We start from the raw sequence: 23,615 nt of genomic DNA on the forward strand, positions 1-23,615 counted from the left end.
AATTCCAGATTGAAGAAGTTGGTAGAATTCTTCTATTTCATCCTCACTGGCTTTAGTGGTTAGCGTGTAAATTTGAATAATAGTGGTATTAACTGGGCTTTCCTGTAGGTGCATGGATATTATCCTATCACAAACAGCGTTGTACCTCATGACTGATCTGGATATGTTCTTTTTGATGATGAATGCAACACCATTCCTCTTCAATTTGACATTCTCAGCATAGTAAACCATGTGGTTGTTAAATTCAAAATGGCCAATACCAGTCCATTTCAGTTCACTGTTGCCTAAGATATCGATGTTCATGCAATCCATTTCATTTTTGACAACTTCCAATTTTCCCAGATTCACACGTCATACATTTCATGTTCCGATTTTCAATGGATGTTTATAGCTGTTTCTCTTCATTTTGCGTTGTGCCCTATCAGCAAATGAAGGTCTTGTGGGCTTTTCTCCCATGGGCTTTACTCCATTTGCATTATCGTGGTCAGTTCTACTTTGCGGAGGCAGCTCTTCCCCAGTTGCAGGGAGGAGGACCATCACCCTGATAATCTCATCCTGGGAGCTCTTGGGTAGGGCAAATGGGTAATGCACTCTGCTGCTAGCCTAAAGGTTGGACTTTGAGTCCACCTGGAGGTACTTTGGAAGAAGTGTCCAGGATCTGCTACAGTAAAATTAGGCACTGAAAACCTTATGGGGCAATTCTATTCTGACACACATGGGTCACCATGAGTTAAAATCTACTCTATGGCAACTGGTGGTGGTATTCAGCCCACTTGGTCAACAGACTTAAAGCCCTATATGCCAACTTGTATATATAGTATAAGAAATACAAATGATCATATTTTGGTGCCATCATGTACTTCTTTGGTTTCGCAAATTTTTCACAGCAGGGATGAAGACGAGCATTACTATTTATTATTGTAACCCCTCTGAGTTCAACTTAATCATCAAGACCTACTTCAAATGTTACCAGTCTTCTTGGGCCCCTCTAACTCCCTCAGGGAGAATTAATCATTCATTCCTTCATAGTCCTATTGTTGTTTTCCCACTTAGTTTGGCAGTTATTTTATCCAGTCTTGCTTTAATCAAAGTTTCCTCCATTAAATTTTAAGTTCCTTAGGGCGGAGACCTCCCCACCTCTTTGGCAACAATCTGGTTCCCATAGTTCCTCACATTCAGAAGACAGTTCAAATAACTGCTTGTGAAATAAAACAAAAATGAAATGTATAGTGGCTAGGATCTAGACCTAGGGTCTAGCACTGGTGAAGGGAGTGTTCATTACATACAGTGGTAATTACAGTGGGCTGGCTGCTAGATCTCAACAGTGCCATAGTATCCTGCTGAAAGGTGACGACAGCCTATAAATGACCTCAGAATGTCCTTACACAGGCCCCAACCATGTGCTGGACCTTGTCAGTGATGAGAAACTCAGAGAAGAAAGAGCTGTTATATGCCATAAAGTCAATTCCAACTCGGTGATCCAATGTACAACAGAACAAAACACTGCCAGATCCTGCACCGTCCTTAAAATTGTTGTTACATTTGAACCCCCTGCTGCCACTGTGGCAATCTGTCTCATTGGGGGTCTTCCTCTTTATCGCCGACCCTCAACTTTAACTAGTATGATGTCCTCCTTCAGGGATTGGTCCCTTCTGATAATATGTCTGAAGCATGAGAGATGAAGTCTGGCCATCCTGGCTTCTAAGTAGCAATCTGGCTTGTACTTCTTCCAACACAGATTGGTTTGTTGTTCTGGCAGTGACCTGGGTGAGGGCTGGCATTTAGCCCACCTATCTAGATTAAGTCTGGAAGTACTCAGAGTATGAGGGACTCAAATAGCCAAGTTCAGTTCAGTTTGAATTCACTTTCAAATGGAAGCCTTGCTGTTTCTCAAAATCAACAACCAGGCCACTGGGGAGAAAGGTACAAACAAAGATTTATATTCCTCCCTTTGCTGGTGCAACGTTGCAACGTCCAAGAAAGTGCTTAGTTCTTCCAAGTGAAAGGAATAGGGAGTTCAGGACTGAAATGGAAACCTAATTCTGTTCCTGCTGGGGTGACTGATTAGGGTTTAGCAGCTCAGACATTGCAGGCTACAGGGGACCTACCTTCACCACTAAAGTTGATGAACTATCTGACTGCCATTGTCACATAGGAGATTAGGGAAGAGCAATGATTAGTGTGTATCTAATACTGGTATTTCATCCCATTTTTGACTTATACTTGGGAAAAGGATAAATTGCTCTTTATTTGATTACCCGGGCACCTTTTCCCATAAGACAATGTGTCAAGTCCAATCTGATCAGATCTTTACTGTGACTAAATCCTCGATGAGAAATATGCACGACAATGTGATAGAGGATACTTCCTTCCTCAGGTTCCACATGTCCATGTGGAGGGTTCTGACTACTGCTACACAGTTTGCCTCTTGTCCTGTCTACCTCCTTTCCACACACAGAATTGAGTCCGTAGGTTGGTAGGGACCACTGTCTCTTGATGTTTCCTGATTGGATGGAGCTAACCTATCAAAAGTCCTTCTGTGCAAGAGATTTAGATTCTTCCCTCCTTCACCTCCATGAATTAATCCTTGTCTGTCAGTGATCTTGTAAACGTGCCGGCCTTTGTAGATCTATAGTTCTCCTCTAGTGTGCTGTCTGGGTGTTAGAGTGAGTAGGCAAACCCATTAATTCATTATCTCCAACTACTTCACCACAAGTAAGCATTACATTTTGCTCTCCATCTGCTGGACTCTGGTGTCCAACTCTCAGTCTATTTAAACTTTTTCCAAGCAGGAGTAGAGTGAGTATGATTTATTCAAGTTCCAATGCCACACAGTGTCATTTCTACTTCTGGAATTCACTTTGTAGCAGTATCTAACAAACTGGAGCCTCTGGTTCAAGTTTGTGAACCTGACCTTGGTTTTTAAGTGCAAATATGACCGTCTCTGAAAGACTATTTTCTCTATATCTTTATAAGTGTTGAAAAGGAAACAGTCGCAGCATATAGTTCTTAAAGCTAGTTACAAATGGAACCACAACACAATTACTTATCATCTTTGGGACTGTAGTGAATGATGGAGTTAAGTCCATTCGGTTTGTTCCTCTTAAGCAAAGTAGCAGTTGCTGAGCACTACTGTCGGACACTAGTCCTAGTATGTTGCATATGCTTTATCTGCTCAACAACCCTGTAGTAGACTTTTTAAAATTTCTAAATGTTTTATTGTGAATTATGTGATTGTTTACATGGGAGAACATTAGCTTTACATTCATCCTGTTGTATATTGTTACAGTGCCATGGTTACAATCCCCTCCATGCATCATCAGCCAACCCCGCAAGCCTTCCTCCCTGGTCGTCAGCACACAGCCCCTCTCCCTTCCTGGGTCTAGAGTTCCCAGCTGCTCCATCTCTCCACATCACCATCTCTGCCTCCATCTCTGGTGTCACTGTTTCTCTGGGTAGGGTCCCGCACTCCGCTCTTCTCCCTTGATAGTCCTAGGGCCCTCTGCTCCTGGACTGCAAAGTCAACCACTCTCCTCCTTTTGTTACAAAACGTCTACCTTTACATTTCCAATCCTCAGAGTCAGTCCTGATAGTAATTATTCAATATTGTACCACATGAGTGCTATCCCCACTTCCTTTCATCAGCCCCGCCCATACAGATTGGATACTACTCAGTTGAAATTCTACCTTCCTCCATGCCTTCTGGATCTAGGCTCCCTCTTGAAAGCTTGTAAGCCAGTCACTTCTTGCCTTCCCATAGTAGACTTTTATCCCCATTTTATAGTTAAGGACACTGAGGTATAGAGAACAAATTGCAAAATCACAAAAACTAATAAGTAGCCAACCTATGTTTTAAATAGAAACCTGTTAGGAAATCTAGAGTCTTCATTATTTACATGCAATTGAGTTGTCTCTGATGATCATATAAGTGAAAGGGGAACCATTAATATTTACTCTGGGGTTACTATTTAGCCTTGGGTATACCAGTAGGTATGGTTCCTCTACCCATCTCATGTCATTAGCATCTTGAATTCATTTCTGATAGTTTTAAAAAAATGGCTAGGAGTCCTGGTGTGTCACTGTGGGTTAATGTACTGGACTACAAGATTGGTTTGACCCACAAGGTTGGAGGTTCAAACTTACCAGCTGCTACTCAGAAGTCCTATATAGGGTCTCTATGAGTTGAAACCAACTCGACAGCACCTACAAACAACAGCAGCCCTGATGGTGCTGAGTATTAGGCTGTTAACCACAAGTTCAGCAGTTCAAACCTACCTTGGGAAGAAAATGAAGCTGTCTGCTACTTTAAAGATTTTCAGTCTTGCAAACCCTATTTAGGGTTGCTATGTATTAGAAATGATTCAATGGCAGTAAGATTGTTTTGTTTTGATGGCATATTTGGGAGCAGCAGTGGTTCCTTTATAGAATCCACACCTTCCATAGTGGGAGACTCAGACTGGGGTCACTTCCTGGTCAACACATGTCCAGTGCAGCTAACACCCATCTGTCATTGGAGCCTTGAGAGCTGCTATGATGCTGGACAGAGTTTAGCAGAGGTTTCAACCTAAGATGGCCTAGGAAGAAACACCCAAAAATCAGCCCGTGACAGACAACCTGCAGAGCACACGGAGTTGTACATAAGTCTGGTGCTTACTTGACAACAGCCAACATCTCAGGTCTATTCTTGGTTCCTTTTTCTTTGCTTCTTTTCCTTGCTTAAAAATGCCCAACACTACTTTTCTTCATTCCCTGTTCTCTGGGATCAGGTTTCTCACTGTGGTTCACCTAAAGCACAGCTGTTCACTATCAGAGACCTTCTTTCCTTTCCATATTACTCAGAGGAACATAGCTCCAGAGAAGGAGTTGATCATTAGGAAAAGGAAAACAGCAATAACAAAACTGTGCTGCACCTGCATAAATCCTGTAAGGGGAACACATCAATCTAAACTTTTTCTCATGTTCTAGCATATCCCTAGATAGTGCGGGAATGAAAACGCTTATAATTTTCTCTTATAAATGCATTAATTCCTCATTACATTCGATTGGTTAATCACATTGCAAGGCATAAGGAAGAGGAATTGGGAGGCATAAGCATGCAATAGACACTTTGGGTCCTTAATCAATGGGGATATTGCCCTCCAGTCTTGTTTGTGTGAAACAGCTCCTTGGCTCCTTCCTAATCATGTCACCAAGAGTCTGAGTGCCGAACGTGTGAATGCCATTATTCTAGATAGTGGGCTGTCCTAACATTACAAGCAAGCGCCACTTTCAGGACTACTTTGAAATCCCTGATTTTTAATGTGCCAAGAACTAGTATGTGCTTGCGAAATCACCACAAGTGTGTGGAAATCTCCATTTAGCTATCAACTCTTTTTATCCATGCTTGTTCTAGGACAACAATAGCTTTCAGACTTTGGCAAACATCAGAATCATCTGGAAGACCTGCTAAAATATAGATGACTGGGTTCCATGCCCTCCCACATTCTGTAGATGTGAAGTAGACGCCAGTGGTTGTCCCAAGTTCAATTCCTAGACAACACATTTCAACCTCCATCTTCCAGTGGGGGCTTGTGTGTTGCTCTGCTGCTGGACAGGCTTAAGTGGGACTTCCAGACTAAGACAAATTAGGAAGAAAGGCTTGGAGATCTAATTGTGAAAGTCACCCAGTGAAAACTATGGATCTTAGTGGTTGCCATGAGTTCGGGAAAACTTGCTGTCAATAACAAGCTAACTATGAAGGTAGGATGAGACCTGAGAAATGCATTTCTAAATAAGTTCCCAGGCGGTGCTATTGGTGCTCTTTCTGGGACCAAACCTGGAGGACTACTGCCCTAGCATAAAGCTGTGTGGAGAGCTGACTTTTGCCTAGGAGAAGGGATGAGGTCTCAAATGTGCAAATTAAGGTCAAAGTCCGCTGAGTGAAACACCCATGAGCAGTAATATTTTCTAGAAGTATATTTTAAAGTGTAACCCAAGTTTCAGCAAACTCGTTCTCTAATGGAACAGAGAGTAAATATTTCCAGCTTTTCAGAGCACATAGTCTCTCTTGTAACTACCCAACTCTGCTGTTGTAGCACAAAGGGAGACATAGACAATAGGTAAATGAATGAACATGGCTGTTTTCCAATAAAGCTTTATTTACAAAAACAGATGGTAGGCTGGATTTGCCCCTGGTTTTAAATAATGTGGTAAAAGTGATTTATATCAGGCAACAGCTGTTGGTTTGCCAAACCTGAGTATGCCTGTGATCAATGAGAAACAAACTAAGTTTGCTGTTAAGTGCCGTCAAGTCAGTTCGGAGTCACAGTGACCCTGTATAGGGGTTCCAAGGAGCAGGTTCCAGCTTGAACGGCTGACCTTGGGGTTCAGACTGACCTTGCAGTCCCAGAGCATTAACTGCAGCACCACACACCAAGATTCCAAGTAAGAAATCTGATTTAGAAGTCAAGCACTTGAATCCATTTCTGTTGCACATGATTGATAGGAACATTGCTCTTACCAGAGGATACACACTCTTCTTGCATTCAGTCAAGCCCTAAAGACATCTACTTGCTATTGTTGTTAAGTGCCATCAAGTCAGGTGTGATTCATAGTGACCTTGCATAGGTTTCTGAGGAGTAACTGGGAACCCCAGCCTTGAGATTAGCATTCCAGTGCTTACTTTACAGCTCCACATCAGGACTCCAGAGACACTGACTTGGAACTCACCCTGTTACAAAAATAGAGGTGCTCCTCTACATTCCTGATAGTTGCCTATCTAGATTGAATACTCTTAATTTAGTAAATAATATTTTTCCAGTATTGAGGTTGTTCCTGTTTAGAGCCATCTAACTCATAGCAACCCTGTGTAGGGTTTCCAAGGAGTGGCTGCTTTACTTGAACCGTTGACCTTGATGGTTCCACCAGAGGTTGCTGTCCAGTGCATTATTCCACAGCACCACACCTATTTATCAAACTATTGATTTAGATTTTATTTTCCACTTGTTTTTCCGTCTCTTCATTTCAAAAGATATCCTTGGCACTGCCTTTTTCTCAGATTTGCATTCCTGGCCAGAGCTGCTCATAAAAATATCAAGAGAAGCCCCAGCCCCTGAACACAGCTTTTTTGATGACATTTGTGAAAAACCGAAGGTCACTAATGTCCTGAAGGGGAAGAGGAGAAAGGCAAGTGTCTTTGATGAGGGAGAAGGGAGAGCCATAGAGAAATTAACTAGCCAAACTTGGGACTGAAAGAAGGGACTTGAAATGTCCTTGATGCTCAGTTCTCAGATCTCATCCTGCTTGACTTGTCAGTAGCATTTGACAGCTGAGCATTTCTTTGTCTTGGAAATATGTTCTTCAGTTGGCTTCCAGACAGTGTTCTCTCCTGGTTTCCCTCTTACTTCACTGGCTACTCCTCCTCCATCTCTTTTGCAGGTTGCTCCGATCTCCCTGATTTTGGATGCTAGGACTGTCCCAAGGCTCAGATTTTTTGGTCTCTTTGCCTCTCTTTTCTGTATGCACTCCTTGGTGATCTTATTAACTCACATGGTCTACACACCGATATTTATAGGTCACATGTATATCTCCAGGCCAAATTTCTCCACTGAACTCGAGTCTCATATAACCATACCTTTTTTACATGCCATTGGGCATTTATTTTTGACATGTCTAAAAGCAAAACTCTTATGTTCTTTCATACCTTCCACTCTCTTCCCCATTTCAGAAAATGAAACTCCTTATTTCTTACTGATCTAATCTTGGAGAGTCAGTCTTAGTTTGTCTCTTTCTCTCAACTCCATACTCAATTTAATTGTAAGTTTCAGCTATTCTACCTTTAAACTGAAGTCCTGGTATAGTGCTAGAGGATAAGCACTTGACTGCTAAATGTAAGGGGAGTGGTTCAGACCCACCAGCTGCTTCTCAGAAACCCTATACAGAGTCGCTATGAGTCAAAACTGACTCAATGATACTTAACAACACCAACCTTTAAATTATAGTGGAAATCTTAAATACCACCTCAACTACTAATAACCCTTGTCTAAGCCCCATTTGCAACAAACAGTCTCTTACTCTTGTCTTGGCCTTCACCTGAGCTACCCATTAGGTTAGTTTCAATACAGGAGGTAAAGGGATCCTGTTTACACTTATAAGGTCATTCACTCCTTTGTTCAAAACTCTTCAGGCTCCACATTTCATCCCTCTACTGCATCTTATTTCCTCTGACTTCATAGCCTACTACTCTTCCCACTGGTCATATTTGCATGGCCACAGAGGTCTCCTGGAAACTCTTCAAACAAGTTGGTCATACTTCAGTCATAGGGTCTTTTTTTTTTTTTTTTTTAATCACTATTCCCTCTTCCAGAAATGCTGTTCTTCAAGAAACCCACACAGCTTGTTCCCTCATTCCTTTAAGTCTTGACTCAAATGTGACTCTTCATTGAAGCCATCCATACTGTACTATCTAAAAATAGCAGCCCTTTTCCTAGCTTCCTCTTTCTATCTCCCCTTCTTTAGTTCTCTCTCCAATGTTTTATTTCTCTTACTTACTTTCTGGCTCCTTGCACCTAAACGTAAGCTGCATAAGAATGGGGCTTGATCACAGGCACCTTGTCTGAGGGGAACACAGATCCACATTATGAAGCTGGAACACTTTACCTGCAGCAAAGATCCAACTAACTTTAGTTGGCACAAGAGTAATAGAGCTGCCCATCTTCAAGGAACCATGTGAGCTTGGATCATTAAAGTATTAGTGGTAAATTTGACTGAGGGAACTTAAGAGGATTCCGCCCCCCCTTACCCCCTTATTCTGTAGGTACTTTGTAACATGAGAGATTGAGAGAAGAGGTACAGATAAAAAAAGAGAGAGGGAGAGAGAGAGAGAATAAAGATGGACTTTTCCAAAAACTAGAAGGAATGGGAGCTTGGGATTGGATTCATTTGAATGCACTTAGGTATGTGATGTTGCCTACATACCTCAGTTTCTGAGTGATCATTTATATTACTACAACAGGTCTTATTCCTTTAATATTGGAACAAAGCAAATAAACAGACTAAAATAAACCCTGCTCCGTGCATGCTAAGAAAATGGAATTTAAATATAGAAATACAAGGGTGAAGTAAACTTTCTACTTGTCCCCAAACTTTTCACATGGGCACACCATGTTTAATGACGGTTTACTTCTTAACCTCCCTGATAATTTCACAGTAAATTCTGATTAGCACTGGAGTCAGCCTTTGCTGCCTGTGTTTCTCTCTTGTCGGCAGAAATGCTCTTAATGAACATGGTTTCAGCTCAGATTTGTTTGATGACCAGAACAGCTGCCTCTTCAGACCTCACATCCCTGTTTTAGCAAAGTGTGCCTAGGTTTTTTTCCCCTGCCTCATTCTAGCAGAAATTGCCCCAGACGCACAGATAGCAGAAATTGCCCCAGACGCACAGAAGCCAAATCTGTTCAGCAAACAAGAGTTGTTGATCTCTGCCTGTGGTTTACTTCGGTGTTCGCGGGCTGGGTTGTGGCGTACAGAACTCTGTACAGTTTCTGAAACCTGGCCTCCACATAGAACAAACACAGCCTGTTCTATGAGGGGAAGGGTTGCCTATTAGTTTCAGCTATGGAAGCCAAAAAGTAAAACAAAACAAAACAAAAGCTGTTTTGCTTATTTGGCCTGTAGTTGTCATTAAGTGCCGTCGAGTCAGCGGTTGGTGAGTTTGAGCCGCCGACCTTGCAGTTCAAACCAACCTTGTGGTTGAGTGCTTATCCTATATGAACTTTCTTCATTTTTCTCTTAAGGTAATGATCTTGAAGTGGTTGTTCAAATTTCAAAGGTTTTTAGCCCATTAAAACCTGTGACAACTTTATTAGTGACAGCCAAGGCCACTATCTCTAGTCATTCCTCAAGCCTACATGCAATAGAGGTCTCTTTACTACCCACAGTTTTCACAGGCTTGAAGTGATCTAAATAGTATTTGGAAGGGATGGTGAAAATTATTCTACATTCTTGGGAGAGGCTTTGAATAGGTCTGTGATAAATTCTCTAGCTGTAAGCACCTTAGAGAAATTAAAATTTCGGCTTACTTTAAAACCCCCAAGGATTGAGATTCTTCATTGTCTCTAAATATAGCCCCTTGTAAAATTGTTGATTATGGCAGAATAGAACAAGACTTAGTACACATTTTCCAAGTTATTTTATATTTGTCTGAGAGAAATATTTTATTTTTCTAAAGTTAGTTGATGCTAATCTAGACTGAGGAATAGCCTGGGGGCAATTATCACTTTAAAAAACGGATAGTTATCTCTTTACTGTGTAAACTCGAAGAATCAAGTCCTTATGGCCTTGCTGCTACCAAAAAAGAAAAAAGAAAAATCCTTTGTCTCTAAATTCATAAGAAGAAAATGATTTAATGATAATGACTAAACAGGAACACAGTCAAGCTTCTAAGACAGTGCTTCCAAGTCCCAGGCACACTCCTGTTTACTTCCCATCCTCTCAGTCTATCCATGTAAGGATTGTTTTACTATCTGCCTTTGCTTTACGGCTTTCAATACTTAAGCCTTTGTGTTACATCTATGTCTGGCTGCAGATAAGAGCTGAAAATAAGGCCAATGAAACAAATTACTGATATTTAAAATAAAAAAATTATTGGCCATCTACAAGTATGTGTCAGGCACTGTGCTAGCCTTGCAGGATGATAAAAGTAAGACCCAGGTCCAACTAACCAGGAGCTCACAACGTACAGGCTACAAGGGAAGGTGCAGACAGGCAGGACACGGACAGATCATCACTCCACCAAAATTAGTCATGTAATGACAAGTTTCCACACAGTGCTATGGGAACATGCAGCAAGTGGTAAATGACTGGGCCTAACAAGATAGCAGGGGAGCAGGACACGGGGTGGTGATCTTTATGGAAGAGGACATTTTTGAGCTGAGTTTTGTGGCAAGTTTATAAGGTGGCAGAGGATGAAATTGCAGTCCGTATGAAAAAGGGACAAAAACACATATCATTTAAGGAAGACTGAAAGTAATTTGGAATAGGTGGGTTATAATAAGGTCCAGATGGTGTTGTGGCAAGAGATGAAGCGAGAAAAGCAAGAGGAAAATGTAGAGGAGGAACTGGAAGTGATTGGGTGCCATTAGGACAGTCTACGTCATCCTGAGAGGAAGAGGCCTACTCGATCTGACCAGGAATAGTCAACTTTGCAGACTTTTGTAAATGCTATTAAACTAGCATTTTGGTCAAAATATTTGCTATTCAAAGTATTTGCAACCCCTATCTTTTTAAATTAAAAGAGATCTCTGCATTCTTCCATGTGTGTAAAAGGAGATAAAGAATCTTAAAATAATGGTGTGCAATTCCCCTGTCCAGACTCATTTTTCAGAAACTGTACTAGTCCCAGATAAATAATTTTAAGTTAGGAAAGTCTTTCTTAAGAAAAGAGAGCTCCTAGATTGAATGTGAAAATGGCTAGGATAAATGAGACTGGCAAATGCCCAAACACAGATTTTCACTAAAATGTGCTCTGTTTCCCCCAAATGATTCTTCTGGCTCCATTACTGTCTTGTTGCCAGTGTGACTTTTTTCATTAACAACGGTTTCCTCAGCACAGCTGATCTGTGTGATGGAAAGGGTCGAGGGCTAGGTGGTGCTGTCTCCTTCACATAATCTTTTCAGACAGAATAATTTCCATGATGGTGGTGGTTATGTGCCGTGGAGTTGGTTCTGACTCACAGTGACCCTGTATAGGGTTTCCAAGGCTGTAAATCTTTATGGGAGCAGAAAGCTTCTTTTTCTCAAGGAATGGCTGGTAGTTTCAAACTGCTGACCTTGAGGTTAGCAGCCCAATTTGTAACCACTATGCTATTAGAGTTCCTTAATTCCCAAGGAAGACCCTCTCTAAAAGGCAGAGAAAACTGTGAACAGAATTAGAAAAATGACAAGAAATTCACAGTCCTTCAGATACTAATCATGAAGTAGATATTTGTATTTTGGGAGCTATTACTGCCATTGAATTGGTTCCAATTTATAACAACCCTGTAAAGGGTTTCCAAGGAGAGGCTGGTGAGTTTGAACCTCCGACCTTGCAGTTAGCACTCAGTCCAGTGCTTCTTCTACAACACTGCACTAGGCCTTCATATTTGGGGAGATCTTTTACGTAATTGCAGTAAGTGCTTTCTTGTACTTAATACAGTCTGGAAGATTGAGTTCAGCAGAGCTACCAAAGCAGTGAGATGGAACCTTTCCAGAGGAAGCTTAACTTGCCTCTGAAGCCAGGTGGTTTAAATTTGGGCCTTTTAGTCTAGGAAAAATCGCTTATCATCTTCCCACTTTCAGGTGTCCCTGGATGATGTCCTCCTATGACATTAAATGCCTAGAATTGTCATCTATCTTGTGGTACAATTATGGGCTCAATGATGGAAAATATCATGTCATGGTTGTCCCAATGCATTTGATGGCGGTGCAATGATCAAAAGATGCCAGTGATGACAATTGAACGTCCCTTTGCCTTCCCAGCCTCCTTCATATATTCTCAGGCATAGGATGACAAAGGGAAGTCCACGAGTCACATGAAGAAAGACTGTAGCCATGGGTACACGATCAGAAGCTCCTCTGTTCACCCCCCCCCCACCTCACTTCATCACCCTGCCTCAAATCCTTTGTCTCATGTTATTCCTCCACTATCTTGCCCATAACCACCATCTTCTGCTCAAAGCTCTGCTGATGACTAATTCCAACCTTACTGATGGTAAACCAATGTCTTGCATAGAGTTGGTGCTCAAATAGTTAGTGAATGAATGATGACCCCAACACTTCCAAGGCCATGACATTTTTGGGGAACCTCTCTTTGAATTAAACTGCTTTCTGTCAGTGGGGTGGAAAGAGCAAGGATTTCAAAACATGTCAGCTTATATTTGCATATGGATTTAAGACAAAGGCTTCATCTCTTTGAGCTGCCATTTTATTAATTTTAGAAAGAGATGATAAATGAGTATTAAAGGAGATAATCTATGGGAGATTGCCTACCATAGTACCTGGAACACACCAGGAACTCAGTAAACTGTTCATTTTCTTCCCTCCTTAAAATACTCCCAGCCTTTCCTAGCTGATATCTTTGTTGCTGTTAGTTGCCACTGAGTCAAATCTGACTCATGGTGACCCTGCGTGTGCACAGTAGAACCACACTCAGGATGCCCTCTTGGATGGAAGTATAGGTTGCCAGGTTTTACTTCTGAGGTGCCACTGGGTGGGTTTGAACCACCAACATTTACAGCTTAGTAGTCCAGTGTTTAACCTTTGCACCATCCAGGAACTCTTGTACCTTTAATGATTTTTTTTTTTTTTTTAAATGGGGGTTAACTAATCTTTGAAGCATGTGAATGTCTTAGAAGAAAGAGAGATAAGCAACAGTTATAGGGAAGGATATTGTTAGACATTTTAAAGGAAATGAGTGTTCCTATAGTTAATTTTCTTGGTTTGGGTGTAAGGGGAAATTCAAGTTGTCCATTAATTATACTTACCAATTGGGTCTAATTGGCAACTACCCCAAAATGAATAAAACAAGCGGGAGTCAAGAGAGAAAAACGGCAGGCATCCTGTCAAAAAATAAAATCTTTGAAATTTCTACAACCCAATGGTTGGTTACACATTTTATTAAAGCAGATCGATCATCCAATTTATGTAAGTTTATACAAATGATGGCAACCCCAGTTGCACAATCAGACCTATGCAAAGGGACCAGCAGCCTTCTGTACCAATTCTGTCTTGTCTCTTCACTCCTTAATGAAATGGGTCCTTAAAATCAACACTCCCTTAGCGGGAGCAAGTGCCCTCCATGATACTCTTTCAGCATGAATAGCTAGTGTTCTGGTGAAAGGATTAAATGAGCTAATCCATGTTAAGTGTTTGGAAAATGCCTAGCCTTCAGTCCTCAAGAAATGTTAGTGGTTGTTGTATAAATTATAATAATTACCTATCTTTTAATTTTTGATCTTCTGTGATAGGATAGAATATAGACTCAACCTTCTCTCCCACTCTCTTTAAAACATTTTTCAGATTTATGAAAAGAACAAGTATGCTATTTCTTAGGTGAGCAGCTATTTTTGATACAAAAGAACTAGAGTATCAGAGGCTCATTTACGTGTGTTTTTTTCTTTTTAGGTAGAATTAAAACAAATGCTCAAATTATTTGCTGAACTGACCCACATTTCCCTTTCTTTTTTTTTCTCTGTCAAGAAGACATATCTATATTAGATATTGTAATTAGTTGCCATCTGGAGTCTATTCTGACTCATGTGTCAGAATTGACTCCATAGGATTTCCAATGGCTGGTTTTTCAGAAATCCATCACCAGGCCTTTCTTTGGAGGCACATCTGGGTGGGTCGGAACTGCCAACCTTTTGACTAGTAGTCAAGCACTTAATTGTGCCTCCCAGGGACTCTATGGATATATATCTCTTCCACCCAAGAGAGTTATCAAAGCCACTTCAGTATACATTTTCTACAATCCGCCTCTTCTACTCTAAACCAGGAGATAAGTTTAGAAGTAATAGCATGCCTCTGGAGTGGTGAACTGACTAAATAACTTTGTCTTTCATTGCTGTTGTTGTCAAGTGTCGTTGAGTTGATTCCAACTCATAGTGACCCTACATAGAGTTTCCATGGAACGGCTGGAGGGTATGAACCACTGGCCTTGTGGTTAGCAGTCCAGTGCTTACCCTATGGCGTCACACCAGGACCTGTCTTAGTCTAGATGGCTTAAATCTAGGCCTCAAGATCTCAGAGGAGAAAGCAAGCTGCTCACTTTTTGTTCCTTCCTTGGAAACAACAATTTTGGAAGTCTTTGATCTTCACATTTGGCTTCTGGACAAAGCTTCATAAGAACAAGCCAGTCTTCTGGAGCAGACAACCAAAACCCACTGCTACTGACAGAGTCGATTTGGTCTCCTAGGGAGCCCACAGGACAGAGTAGAACAGCTCCATAGGGTCAATAGTTGAGAGGTGGGGGCGTGCTAGGGGACAGGTGATAGGTAACACCTCAGTGCCCAGAACCTGACAAAATGGCTTTTTCATTAGAATGTGCTCATTGGGGAAAATATAAAGCTACATCCCTTGAAGCATAAAATGTAGGGTTGGCTTATCTGGATTCTCAGTAGTTTGCAAAATAACAAACCAAGAGTGACTGCTGTATATTTTCCCAGAAAATTACTAATTAGCACGTTGCTGGGAACATAAATTCTCCCTAGGCCTCTCTACCACTGGGTACAACAATTAGAACATTTGCTGAATAGTATGAACAAAGTTTCAAATAGACGACAACAACACATCTCCTCCCAGCCCCCTCCGGAAATGTAGCACAAGCATTTGTGGATGGAAGCAAGTCTAAAATTGGCTTAGCTGCATCTTTCCTGCACAGTTAACAGCACAATGGTATTTTCTGTTTACTTCTCTGTTTTTGCAGTTACCAAACCCTAATTACCAAAAGTTAAATGGCACTTTAATGAAGATCAAGCAGAGTAAGATTAATGGCATGCTTAAGAATGAAAATGTTTGGTTACGAGGTATCTGTGGGTTCTGTTCATCACTGTTTCCTAGTTTTCTTAATTAGCTTACAGGACCGAGTACAGAAAACAGTCTCAAGAAAGACAACAGGGAATGAAAGATATAAGGATTTGTCATTACAATGACGCTTATTGCCTGAAAGCCCTGCTTCTGTCTTCTGTCTGTTGCCTTTCTTTTACTTGAGCTACCCAGTGCTGTGTCAACTCTAATTTGAGGAGGCAGCTCTTCCCCAGTCACATTTTGAGTGCCTTCTGACCTGAGGGGCTCATTTTCCGGCACTATATCTGGCAGTGTTTCTCTGCTATTCATGAGGTTTTCAGTGACTAAAGATTCAGAAGTATTTCATCATTCCTTCTTCTTAGTCTGTCTTCATCTGGAAGCTCTCTGAAACCTATCCACCATGGGTAACCCTGTTGGTATTTAAAATACCTGTGGCATAGTTTCCAGAATCACAGCAACTCACAAGCCCCCACAGTATGACAAACTTGTGTGGATAATGACAAGCTATGGACGATATTGCAAAGTATGAGTATTCTGGAACACTTAATTGTGCTCATGAGGAATCTGTACTGTCTAGTTGTTTGATCATGGGAACACTAAATGTTTTAAAATTAAGAAAGGTGTATGACAGGGTTGTATTCTTATACCATACTTATTCAACCTGTATGCTGAGCAAATAATCTGAGAAGCTGGGTTATATGAAGAAAATTGTGACATCAGGATTGGAGGAAGACTCATTAACAATCTGCGATATGCAGATGATATAACCTTGCTTGCTGAAAGTGAAGAGGATTTAAAATATTTATTGATGATAAAATAAGACCACAGCCTTCAGTATGGATTACATCTCAATATAAAGAAAACTAAAATCCTCACCACTGGACCAATAAACAACATTCTTATCAATGGAGAAAAGATTGAAGTTGTCAAGGACTTCATCCTTCTTGGATCAACTATGAACACTCAGGGAAGCAGTAGTCAAGAGATCAAACGATGTACTGCATTAGGCAAATCTGCTGCACAGGACCTTTTTAAAGTGTTGAAGAGCAATGTTGTCAGCTTGAGGACTAAGGTGTGCCTGACCCAAGCCATGGTATTTTCAATAAGCTCATATGCATGTGAACGTTAGACAGTAAATAAGGAGGACAGTAGAAGAATTGATGCTTTTGAGTTATGGTGTTGGAGGAGAATATTGAAAGTGCCATGAACTGCCCATAGAACCAACAGATCTGTGTTGGAAGAAGTGCAGCCAGAGTGCTCCTTGGAGGCCAAGATGGCCAACCTTCATCTCTCATACTTCAGGCATATTGTCAGGAGGGACCAGTCACTGGAGAAGGTATCATGTTTGGTAAGGTGGAGGGTGGAGGGTCAGAGAAAAAGAGGAAGACCCCCAGCAAGATGAATTGGCCAAGTGGCAGCATCAATGGGCTCAAGTGTTGCAACAATAGTGAGGTTGGCCCAGAACCTGTCAGTGTTTCGTTCTGCTGTGCATAGGGTCTCTATGAGTCAGTACCGACTTGATGGCACCTAATGACAACAGTGCTGTGTCAAATGGAATAAGGAATAAGGAAAAGTACCCACCTCCCCACATCCACAACTAACATGATGTGGAAAAGAGTTGCAAAGAGAGATTGGAGTTCTACACATTTAAGGAGGACTTTGAGCTTTTCAAAGTGGAATTTCCTATTGCAAAGTGTAGTAGGATGAAAGATGAAATTGACTGCTCCTTCTATCATTCTGATTTCATGTGGTTGTTGTTAAGTACCATCAAGTTGGTTCTGACTCATAGCTACCATATGTAGGGTTTCCGGGGAGAGGCTGGTGAGCTTGAACTCCTGTCCTTGTGGTTCAAACCAACTTAGCAGTCCAGCGCATTAACCCACAGTGCCACACCAGGAATTCTACTTTTTTTCTGGCCCTCTATTTTATCAAGCATGATATCCTTTTCCAGGAAGTGGTCTCTCCTGATAACATGTGCAAAGTACATAGCCATGTCTTATTTATCTTGTATTCCCTACAGTGTCGTGTGTATCATAGATGTGCAAGCAATACCAGTAGAGAAATAAGCAAGCCTAATAGGAATATTTCTTGGGGGAAACATAACAGAGAGAGTAATCACTATTTGAAATGACTGATACTTTGAGTTCTTATTAGTGTCACATTTTGAGAAACTGCAGAGCTTTTGACATAAATTTTGCCTCCATACATAACATTTTTAAAGTACAATGTGGTAAACAGTATATGGAAGCCACCTTTTTTTTTTTTTTTTTTTTCAACAGAAAGTATAACTGGGAATAGTTGTTGAATGAGCCAGCACCATGACTTGGACCTGGGGATCAGGATCTAGTCTTTGGGGTTACTAGGAACACAATGAAGCGGGGAAAGAACAACTCTAGCTCTGCTAGACTGAACTCATAGTGGGCATATAAGTATAGTGGGCATATAAGTATAGGGTATTTTCTGACTCCCCATTAGACACAGGGTATGATTGTGGTCAAGGATTGGGAATGAATTTAGTCTGTTTTGTCATCTAACTCCCAAGAGGGATGATAGCTTAGATTCTGATTTCAGACTTTTTCAAGGTGAGCATCTAACCTGTTTCACTATTCAGGTAATCTTTGTACTCTGCCTTTCTGTGATTTGAGAACATTGTTCTCAATAAGGTAGCTGGTGTAGATTCCTTAACTAGTCTTTGATTTCTTGATTTGGGTTTCCTCTTGCAGAACACGAAGGACTGTCAGAAGACTGATGAAGGCAAGAGGAATCAAGGTCTCATGAATACAGCTGTGCCAGTTCCAACCACGTATGATATACAAGATTATCCAATGAGAGGAAGGTTCGTAACTCCTACATCATATGGACAGACATAATACTTCTACAGCTTTTCTTTCTTTCTCTCTTCCCCTCTTTCTGTCACTGTCTCTTTAAATTATAAAAGCAGTATTGCTAATTGGGGTGAAAAATTTAGAAGTTTCATTAATCATTTAATCATTGCTTTACCTGTGTTCTTTCAGATACTCGTTTATTATTGTAGGTGTATATACATGTATGATGATGGTAAGTGACAAGTATTACCACAAAATCATAAAAAATGTTATGAAACAAAAATTTCAAAATAAGAAGCTATTGTTTACTGACATATCTTAAATCAAGGTCTAGACACTTATAACAGTGGTATTTCCAGCTCTATGTGCTAGACTTTAAGATTGGTTTGAATGGCAAGGTCTTTGGTTCAAACCCACCAGTTACCTCTCAAAAAACAGGGTCACTATAAGTCAGAACTGACTCAGTGGTACTTAATAACCCTTCTCTGTAGGATAAGCACTGAGCTTTGAACCACAATGTCAGTGGTTCAAGCTCACTAGCTGCTCCTTGAGAAAATGATGAAACTTTCTGATCTTTGCAAAGATGTATAGCTTTGGAAACCCTATCCAGGGTTGCTATGAGTTGAAAGCCACTTGACGGCACTTAATAAAAACAACAACCCTTTCTGAAGAATTCTGAACGCCTAGATTTTACACCACGACAAAACAGCAGTTCTGACATTTTCAATAGCCTCCAATTGTGTTCCTTTTCAATGTTCTTTGAGTTTAGGGAACAAACAGAAGTTTGAAGGGCCAAGAACTGGGCTGTCAGGTGGATGGGGGTAGGTTTCTCAATGAAATCCTGATATGGCAGCTTTTGCTAACCTCAAAGAATGAACAGGCACATTGTTGTGCTCATTCATGGGTGCAACTTTCCTGGCCTTTTTGTCACCAATGCAGCTTAAAATTTTTTTTAAAGGGTGAGTCAGAAAGTATTGCTACTAGGCTTACAGTTCATACATACACGGGTTTATTCGAAACATAGCATGTTTTAAACAAGTCTCTGTACTCAGTGGATGGCTGCAGACAAGTTCTCAGTAGTACACTTGTCTTAGTCGCCTTTGTTGTTAAGTGCTGTTAAATTGGTTTCAAGGAGTGGCTGCTAGGTTTGAACCCCCAACCTTGTGGTTAGCAACTCAGTGCTTATCCTACTCCAATAAAAACAATGGCTTCCAAGGGAATTTGTTGGGCAGTTAAATTCAAGGCAGAGAGGTCAGCTCAGAAGGTTATGGCAACTGTTTGAAGAGAGTACAAAGGGATCATCTGTTTTGTTGTTTGGGTGAAGATTGTAGAGCAGATCATCATCAGTTTTCCATTGAACAATTCTTTCACATTTTGTTTCAAGTCATTGATTGCAATCCTACCAACGTAACATCACTTTTCCCATTTCTTCTTCTTTTTTAACCCTTCAGAACTTTGTCCTTGGGTAAATGTTGCTCTTTGGATCTTATATCTTGGTTGTTCTTAGGTGTGTGTACTTCTCTAGGGTCATTGTTTCCCTTGTACTCCTGTCTAGTGTTTGGCAACTGAAACGTGAGCCATGGGGTGAATTCATTTCCAGACCAGGAGGGTGATTTAGGGCTATAGTCTCAGGAGCTCCTCCAGTCTCTATTCAACCACTAAGTCTTTTTTTTTAATTCCACTCTACCCAGGACCTTCTAATGCAATCCCTTTTAAAACAATTGGTAGGAGTATTTGGGCACCAACTAGTTCTTCTGATCCATGTATCTTTGATTTTTCTCATTACTCTTCTTTCCTCCAGACAGGGAAAGACCAATAGCTGCACCATAGATCGCTGCTCATGGGCTTTTTTAAGAAAAGTGTTGCTGCTCATTAAATTAGGATGTACAATTTGTTTCTGTGATCTAGCTTATGCTCATCGACCATGTTTGGTTATGTCAAAGAAGTTTTCATAACTTTGCCACTGTATGCGTTACTACATGGATGGATATATATTCATGGGTATTCTCCCACTTGTCCAAAGCGGTGATCTGGATAGATTTTCTTGACATATATATTCAGGCTTATGAAGTTTTGTTCATATACACATTGTTGCTGTTAAGTGCTGTCGAGTTGGCTCTGACCCACAGCAACCCTGTATAGTGTTTCTGAGGAGCAGCTGGTAAGCTTGAACCACCGACTTTGAAGCTCAAACGGCATTACAGTCTGGCACATAGACCCACAGCGCCACACCAGGACTCTGTATATACACACAAATTATTTTTGAAATAATGTGATTATATTAAACTTACTGTTGCACACTAGCCTTTTAATTTACACAAGAATATTTTTCTTCTCTTATCTTTTTATATGAGCCTTACTGATGGATTACTAGGCTATTTCAATCTTTTTTATTATTATAAACAATGTTGCAACAAATACATGACAAAGAAAATTCCTAGAAGTAAAATTACAGGGTCAAAGGATATGCATGTTTACATTTTTATGTGCCACCCAGTCGATTCCGGCCCATAGCAACCCTGTACAGGGTTTCAGAAGAGTGACTGGTGAATTTGAACTGTCAACCTTGAAGTTCATACTAACTTTGCAGTCCAGTACATTAACCCACAGTGCCACACCAGGACTCCTACATTTTAGTAAGGGTAGCCAATTTGTCTTCCCAAAATGGTTGCCCATTTTCACATACCCACCGACATTATGGGACTACATATTTCCTTAAACATTTATTGAGAGTGAATACGTTTTAAACTTTGTGTTTTGCCAGTTTGACAAGTTAAAAAAATCTCATTGTCTTGTCATCTATTTAATTATATAAGTGAGTGAAGTTGAACATATGTATTTTCTTCACTGTCCTTTTCCTATTGGTGTCACATTACCTATTTTCTAAGAAGACTTTTCCCATTTTCCTTTTGGATTTCTAGATACTCTATATACAGTTCAAAAATTAGACCTCTGGCATTACTGCAAAGATTTCCTTTAGTTTGCCATTTGTCTTTTGAGTTTGTTCATGGAACCTTCTAAAGGGATTTCTAAACAATTCATCTATTTTTTATAGACCTTCACTTGTGTGAATAGAAAAATCATGAGTTTGGCTTTACAGAAAGATGAAAGGAAAAGAGGTAAGGCTAGGAACAAAGCAAAGAGATGAAGGGTAATGTTTGTTTTCAAAGCTCTTGCCTGTGGTTTTGTTAGATCTTTAAGACAATAGATATTCCAAGGTTTTTATTCACTTAAAAAGATATCAGTTAAACCCTAACTGCTTTTAGATTCACCTTTTAGGCTTTATTGATCCTCTTTTGATTTCAGCCTGTGTATTCAATAAAGACCTATCTGGATCTCTAATGCAGAGCAACCCAATTCCCTATTAAAGGCAACTCTACTAATTATTTTTGAAATAACTGTCAGTATAAAATTGTTTAGTTACTGGTAATTCATGTATATTGTGAGCTGCCATTGAACCTGCCTTCAAGTCCTGGTGAGGCAGGTGTTACAGAGGAGAAGAGAACTATTCCATGGGTTTTCTTGGCTCTATTTTATATGGAAGAGTCCTCGTGTAGCGCTGTGCGTTAATGCGCTGGACTGCAAAGTTGGTTTGAACTGCAAGGTCAGCAGTTCAAGCTCATCAGCTGCTCTTCGGAAACCCTATACAGGGGTCACTATGGGTTACAAGTGACTCAATGGCACTTCACTTTCCATATGGAAGCAGTTCATGGGGCTTCCCCCTAGCACTGCTAGGTAGCTTTGAACTGCCGACCTTGAAGTTGGCAGTTCAAAGCTTATCCTATAGTACCACACCAGAATATAGCATATGAAATTATTTTCAGGCAAAGGGAGTCTGTTTCAACTCACAGAGACTCTGTATAGGGTTTCCGAGGAGAGACTGATGAGTTTGAACCACTCATTTTCGGTTCAAACCAACCTTGACGTCGAGTGTTTATCCTATGGTGCCAAGTTAACTTAAAAAGCTAACTAGATCAGAATGGCCTAAAATATCTCTATAATTGTAGGCAGCCTGTTTCAATCTGATTTCAAATAGAAATTACAATTTTCAGAGCCAGTGTGAGACCTTTTATTTACCTACGTCTAAAATTCAAAATTCAGAGGGGAAAATTCCAAAAAAGCAGGAGATGTTTATGGATAAATCTTCCCAATGAGCATATTGGGCCATTGATGCTTCTTTTGTTTTTTGAATGGCAGATTAATTTCATTCATGAACCACTTCAGCCAACTAATGACCACCTGGAGTGCCCTGCTGAAAAGGTAAGGATTTTGCCCTTCTTTCAAAGTAGGAACAATTTAGCTGGCTTCATAAGAAAAAGACCTAGTGATCTGTTTCCAAAAAGATTACAAGAAAACCCTATGGAGTAATTCTATCAGAACATGCTGAACAGCACCTAGCAACAAGACCATGTTTGCTCAGGATATTTTCATCTCCCTTTATATACTGCCACTTGGTTAGATGATCACAACATATCTAGAGTATAAGAAAAAGTGATGTCTGCTACTTCACTGTTCCTTTAGAGGAAAGAGTTCTTAGATATAACCCAGTGCCTTGAGGGAGGGAGTTGCTGGGCATAGGGACTCAGGACCATAGCCTCAGGGGACACCAAGGCCAATTAGAATAAGGTAGTCCACAAAGACAATGTCTATATCCTACATTGAGTAGCTCTTGTGGTCTTAAAGGCTCGTAAGCAGCCATCTAAGGTGCAATTATTGGTTTCTCCTTGTCTGAAGGAAAGAAGAGTGAAGAAAATTGAAGACACATGGAAGCACTTAGTCTAGTGGACCATGTGAGCATCAGTTTCCATGACTCTGAGACTAGAGAACTAGATGGTTGCCTAGTTACAACTACTGAAAAGGATCACATTAGAAGACCATGCATAGAGTGGGAGAAAAATGAGGAATAAAACTCAAAGTTATAGAAATGACCAAGCTTACTGATTGGATAGAGACTGAAGGAACCTCCAAGACTATGGTCACCCTTCAGGTTTTGAACTGAAATCACACTAATGGCTCAATTTTCAGTCAAATAACAGGCCTGTAAGGGGAACAATAATCAACCATTTGAGATTAAAAAGGGCAAAATTTACCCAATTACTGACCACACAGATGAGAATAAAAACATGTAATAGATGCAGTGTCTGTGACATATCATGTATGCTTCTAAAATTGACTATAATGATCTGCCATTTCTAAAACATTTTTGGAATTTAAAAAACTCTAATCTTGTATATGTTGTTGGTAGGTGCC

At 40.5% G+C, this 23,615-nt stretch overlaps 1 protein-coding gene across 1 annotated transcript in view; it reads right to left on the reverse strand.

Annotated features, from left to right (window-relative positions):
• The window catches only part of TRPM3 (transient receptor potential cation channel, subfamily M, member 3), an 805,178-nt gene that overhangs the window by 358,352 nt on the left and 423,211 nt on the right, over nucleotides 1-23,615 (reverse strand). Inside the window, 1 exon segment of the mRNA XM_006834915.1 lies at nucleotides 13,500-13,574. Within this exon segment, the coding sequence (XP_006834978.1) occupies nucleotides 13,500-13,574 (75 nt within the window).

The sequence above is a fragment of the Chrysochloris asiatica genome, unplaced genomic scaffold (genome assembly GCF_000296735.1).
Source record: "Chrysochloris asiatica unplaced genomic scaffold, ChrAsi1.0 scaffold00014, whole genome shotgun sequence".
NCBI lineage: Eukaryota > Metazoa > Chordata > Mammalia > Afrosoricida > Chrysochloridae > Chrysochloris > Chrysochloris asiatica.